The sequence below is a fragment of the Limulus polyphemus genome, unplaced genomic scaffold (genome assembly GCF_000517525.1).
Source record: "Limulus polyphemus unplaced genomic scaffold, Limulus_polyphemus-2.1.2 Scaffold110, whole genome shotgun sequence".
Classification (NCBI taxonomy): Eukaryota; Metazoa; Arthropoda; class Merostomata; order Xiphosura; family Limulidae; genus Limulus; species Limulus polyphemus.
Window position 1 is genome coordinate 127,785 of NW_013665720.1, and position 6,396 is coordinate 134,180.

General features: G+C 36.8%; 1 protein-coding gene across 2 annotated transcripts in view; it reads right to left on the reverse strand.

Annotated features, from left to right (window-relative positions):
• The window catches only part of LOC106471090 (kinesin-like protein KIF26B), a 358,285-nt gene that overhangs the window by 55,919 nt on the left and 295,970 nt on the right, over nt 1–6,396 (reverse strand). For both annotated transcript variants that reach the window (XM_022400595.1, XM_022400592.1), the window contains exons 4-5: nt 5,373–5,553; nt 1,518–1,697 (exon numbers count right to left, since the gene is read on the reverse strand). In XM_022400595.1, coding sequence (XP_022256303.1) covers nt 1,518–1,697; nt 5,373–5,553 — 361 coding nt within the window. The remainder of the gene's footprint in view (nt 1–1,517; nt 1,698–5,372; nt 5,554–6,396) is intronic.

The following is a 6,396-nucleotide window of genomic DNA, read 5'->3' on the forward strand; positions in this document are numbered from 1 at the left end:
TAGTTTAATAGTTAGTATAGGTCTAAGTATGCCTATAATATAGGCTACAATTTGTATGATGATAGACCTAGGGGTCTAGAAATAAAGTTATAGCTGCAATTAGACCTAAAGTCTAATACAATTAGTTGGTGCAAGATATTATTGCGTCAGCGAGGTCACGTGACCAGTATCACTCCACGTCCTTCTCGAACCTTCATGAATTATCGGGAGACTACTAGATTGGGGGTAGTCTGGTATATATAAGACGCTCACAACCTGACGGAACAAGGAGGTAATGAGTAATTGAATGTATACGGACAAAATATTGTTGGCCACGTGAGACGTGAGTTATAGCGTTGTTATAGAGCGACTGTTGAAATTAAGTGTATCGACTGTTGAAATTAAGTGTATCGTAAAGTTGTATTCGGAAAGAATAACCCAGTTTTATTTAAGAAAGGACTTGTGTCGCTAAAGTTTCGTTGGAACGAATTTACGGAAAATTAACGAAGGAACGGAGACGTAACAACATGATTTACAATCAGCCAATACAATTACAAACCACTACATTAGGCCTATAATGTTTACTGGAACTAGATCTAGGCCTTGCCCGTTGCATACATTGCCAATTTTGCACACCAGTTAATATGTTACATCAATCTCGTATTTTCTTTTTGTTGAACATACACTTACTTGTACGTTGTACTCTAGGACTTGTATTTGATCTACAGATGAATGATGGAATAGTGTAATCTACTTCTGTATGTCAATTCGGTCTCACTGTGTTTCAGTGGGCGGCTTTTAAAAGTTAAAACTGCAAGCGTAATACACACAAATAATGTAACACTGTGTCGTATTTACTTAACGTAGGGCAGTTGCGCTATATCCTAGGGGAGAGCATAATTATTAATTATCGGCATTATAGGCCAGAGGAAATTTTGCGCCCCTTCACACCTGCGCCCGGGGGCGACTGCCCCCTCTTTCTACGCCACTGCTTCGGTATGCTATATTTCATAATAGTTGCTAATATAATAAATTTGGGATTTTTTACCGAAATAGTCCTGATAAAATATTTTTATTGTTTTAGATTAAACATGTCCCATAGTCAGCCACATTACATAATCATGTTATTGTTTTAGATTAAACATGTCCCATAGTCAGCCACATTACATAATCATGTTATTGTTTTAGATTAAACATGTCCCATAATCAGCCACATTACATAATCATGTTATTGTTTTAGATTAAACATGTCCCATAGTCAGCCACATTATATAATCATGTTACCACGTTAAGACTTTGAATCAATAGATATAGTTTTATGTAAATGACAAAACATAAAAATTTAACTCGTACAATTCTAAGAAAACTTGTTTAATTTAAATGTTTCTGAATTGTCCTTAACAATTGCCGAGATTCAAGCTTTAATGAGAAATCTTGGAAATACTTTGAAGAATTTTCTTTTTTGACTGCGACATTGATTTTCTGTGCGAGAAAGATAACTATAGATTTTTTTTTGTCTATCTTCCTGCCATCCTCACCTGGGAGTCTTCACATGTGAATACACTATCAAATGCGAATATCTTGTGAGCAGACAGGCGGAAATCTTGAGAGTTGCTTGGGTCGTACAGCGTCACGTGTTTTTTCCTGACGTCCACCGTTAAGAATTGACTGGATTTACTTCCTTCATCTTCACCACTGATGCGAAGGAGAACTTTGACCTGCAGATTTTAGTAACATATGTTTTATCAGGTTCTCACTCATTGCTAGGAGACTGAATGGTCAATATTTTTCTACTCAGAATTTTTGTTATCGCAGTTACGAAACAAGTGCATAATATTGTATAAAAATAGCGCTACGTTGTTTCCTACCAGTTATAAAGCATTTTTCCTCTTTATTTAAATTTCAAAAACAAGTATCTAATCTCAACAGATTAAAAACTACAAAAACCTTATCGATTCCATAATCAAGGTAGATAATTATGTGACGTAAACACTTTATACGAAGATGTGCTATCCATATTAAGTTAGAAGGAAACACTCGAAAGATAGTGATGTATTGTATTGGATGATTAACATCAAAGTTTACATTTGGAATACTGTGGTGAGGTGAAGTGATTTGATGAAATACTATGATAAGATAATATGTTGGAATAGCGGGGGAGGTGGTTTGTTGGAATACTGGGGTGAGGTGAATTGTTGGAATACTGGAGTGAGGGGAATTATTGGAATACTGGGGTATAGTGAATTGTTGGAATACTGGGGTGAGGTGAATTGTTGGAAAACTGAAGTGAGGGGAATTGTTGGAATACTGTTGTGAGGTGAAGTGATTTGATGAAATACTGGGGTAAGGTGATATGTTGGAATAGCGGGGGAGGTGGTTTGTTGGAATACTGGAGTGAGGTGAATTGTTGGAATACTGGAGTGAGGTGAATTGTTGGAATAGTGGGGTGAGATGAACTGTTGGAAAACTGAAGTGAGGGGAATTGTTGGAATACTGGAGTGAGGTGAACTGTTGGAATACTGGTGTGAGCTGATTTGTTGGAATTCTGCGGTGAAGTGATTTGATGAAATACCGGGGTAAGGTGATATGTTGGAATAGCGGCGGAGGTGGTTTGTTGGAATACTGGGGTGAGGTAATTTGTTGGAATATTGGGGAGGTGGTTTGTTGGAATACTGGGGTGAGGTGATTTGTTGGAATAGTGGGGGAGGTGGTTTGTTGAAATACTGGGATGAGGTGATTGTTGGAATAGTGGGGGAGGTGATTTGTTGGAATATTGGGGAGGTGGTTTGTTGGAATACTGGAGTGAGGTGATTTGTTGGAATAGTGGATGAGGTGATTTGTTGAAATACTAGGTTGAGGTGATTTGTTGGAATACTGGGGTGAGGTGATTTGTTGGAATAGTGGGGGAGGTGGTTTGTTGAAATACTGGGATGAGATGATTTGTTGGAATTCTGGGGTGAGGTGATTTGTTGAAATACTAGGTTGAGGTGATTTGTTAGAATACTGGGGTGAGGTGATTTGTTGGAATAGTGGGGTGAGGTGATTTGTTGGAATAGTGGGAGAGGTGATTTGTTGGAATACTAGGTTGAGGTGATTTGTTGGAATTCTGGGGTGAGGTGATTTGTTGGAATACTAGGTTGAGGTGATTTGTTGGAATACTGGAGTGAAGCGATTTGTTGGAATTTGGTGTGGGGTGATTTGTTTTCAATTATACGAAATATAATTTGTTGTAAAGTGCAATTGAAGAAAATTAAAAAAAAATAGTAATATGTCTCTGGTGATCTTTTTTCCTAGTGATGTTTTACCAGAAATCTTAGCTTAATCACTATGAAAAGTATTTATTTAGGAGTGCCGTTAACAGTTAAAAACAAAATTAGAATAGAATTTCAAACCAGCAACGTATGAAGTTACCAATTCTTAAGGGAAGAAACAACGTCATATACATTGGTTCTGCAGAGGTGATCCACCTGTTATGGAAGGACCCACTGAGGTGTGAGGAGTAAAGGTGTTTAAGATCTGGAGACGAATAGCACCTCTAACGGGGCGAAGTACCAATCCGTAGAGTGATTGTCACTAAAGCATGACCAGTGAACTAACTGTACCCTAGAAGTACCAGCCGCAACGAAGGGCGATATCAAAGATTATACACCTAATTATCCTCCCATAACCCCGCAACGTAATAAATAAACGAGGTCGAATGGTTGTGGAAGACATGTTAAATCTGTTAAATGTCTGGAAAAAAGAACAAATCGTATATAATATGTCTTTCTATTTAAGAAAGGGATAATTGTGAACTCGATTGAACAGATACCAGTATTACCACTATCATAACTGAACTCAACTAATATTTGACCTGTGTTTTTTTTTGTTTTTTAATTTCGCGCAAAGCTACACGAGAGCTATCTGCGCTAGTCGTCCCTAATTTAGCAGTGTAAGACTAGAGGGAAGGCAGCTAGTCATCAACCACCGCCAACTCTTGGGCTACTCTTTTACCAACGAATAGTGAGATCGACCGTCACATTATAACGCTCCCACGGCTGAAAGGGCGAGCATGTTTGGTGTGACGGGGATTCGAACCTGCGACCCTCAAATTACGAGTCAAGCGCCTTAACTACCTGGCCATGCAGGGCCGTTGACCTTGTGTAAGAATGTAAAAGAAACACATTCAGATTACGTGTTTCGGTTTGGTAATGTTAATACTTATCTAGGTGTGGGAAGAATTTTTATAATTTTCTGCTTTTTATCACTCATTGCTTCTGTTTTTAACACTAAATTTTAATAAATTATACAGTTGCGCAGTTTACAACTTAATAAGAAAACTCAAAGATTATGCTCCTGAATAAGTGTATTACTTACGAGCTATGACTAGCCACAAAGTTTGCAGACATAATGATCCCAAAATTATGAAGTTTTGTTTCAATTTTAATGTTACCAGTTAATGGATAAGCATCCACATTAAGGTAATTATATTTTAAGAATGTTTTCGAAAAGCTATACAGGGGCTGTCTGCGCATAATCATCATAAATTTAAAACTTATAACCAAAGGGAAGGCATCTAGTCAACATCATTCACTCTTGTCAGTCCGAATATCTGGACTTGATTGTCACTCTTAAAATTCACTCGTAGCCCCAATACTGTTTGAGCACAACACTTAAAATTCACTCACAGCCCCAATAGAGCTTGAGCTCGACAGTTTTTTTTCTTACGGTAAAAGGGGAAGCAAGCCATGAAATCTCAGATCGACAGTCTCACGTTAACCATTTATTACGACAGCGGAAGTCACGCGACGTTGGTAAGACGTAATGAGTATTTCGAACGTTCCTGAAGGCTCGAGTGTTCGCCAGACGCCCTCTATTTTGTATATATAAGACCGGCGAGAAGTGACGGCATAAATAATTGAATAGCAGACAGGGAGATAGAGACAGATAATCGAGTCAAGCCGTAAGTAAAGTGTGTAAATCATTGTGAATTATAGCGTGTGTTTAAGTTAAAGTGACTGTGGAAATTAAATGTATTGCAAAGTTGTATTGAGAAAGAATAAACTAGTTTTATTTAAGGAAGGACTTGTATCGCTGAACTTCCTCGGGAAGAATTTTTGCGGGAAATTATCAAACGAACAGAGACGTAACACATTGTTCTGTGCTAGGCCTCTTTCTTAGCAAGCAGGCGACTCAAGTGCTCAGGAAGTTGAAGATTCTAGATACAGTGTCTAACTGACAGTTATTGTAAATATGTATGTAACTTGCGAGTAACGAAACAAAATATTTTCACAGTAATAATTTCGGAAAGACTGAATGACGTAAGCCATCTGAATATTTTGAGATGCTTTGAAACTTACGGAATATTAAAACAATATCTTGAAGTTTCAAATCATAAAACATAAAAACAATACCTTTCCAAGTCTACAACTTTCTCTCTTGGGATTAGTTTTCAAAAAGTTTGGAGGTAATATCGGCGGTGCAATCCTCAAAGTCTGTGCAAAACTTGTTCTGAAACTAGATATCATTTCTTTGTCGGCCAAGTGATGCTTCTTTCGTTTTCTGGGCGATTGTAAGTTCAATCTTTGTGCTGCCCTAAATGATAAATATAAAAATTACAAAATTTATACGAAATATTTGTAATTATTTATTGTTTTAAACACTAAAGTTATCGCTGGATGGATGATTATAAAAACAAGAACATTTACTTCTAATTTTGAGTACTTTCAAAACCTCTGTATTGTTTTCAAACTCTGGCCTAAAAATTTGTAAATTAAAATAAGTTTACTTTGTTTGTGCTTGCCAACTAGAAATGGGCTTAAAATAAGGAAACAGACATAAACTTTATCATCATTTTTCGGCTTTTCATCTATATTTGGTGATTTAGCAAAGAAGTTTTGAATTGCTAAAACGGATGGATATATTTGCTATAATTCGAAGCCTCGTTTCAGAACAGTCACATACGTTTAGAAATTCCTAGTGTAATAAATTATTACCTATTCTTATAACTTATTTTTTATAAGACTTGTACGGGAATCAAAAGTTCAGAGGGAAAAAATATTGATTTGAAATTCTTTGAAATACGTTTAGGCAAAATTATAGTAAATTAATCTACTGCCACAGTAGTTTCAGCTGTGCTACTCTACCAGGAAGGTCATGTCAAGATGTAATAGTATAGTTTAGCACCAGATATTTGTGATTATATATCAAACTACCACAGTAGTTTCAGCTGTCCTACTCCACCAGGAAGGTCATGTCAAGATGTAATAGTATAGTTTAGCACCAGATATTTGTGATTATATATCAAAACTGCCACAGTAGTTTCAGCTGTGCCTACTCCACCAGGAAGGTCATGTCAAGATGTAATAGTATAATTTAGCACCAGATATTTGTGATTATATATCAAAACTGCCACAGTAGTTTCAGCTGTGCCTACTC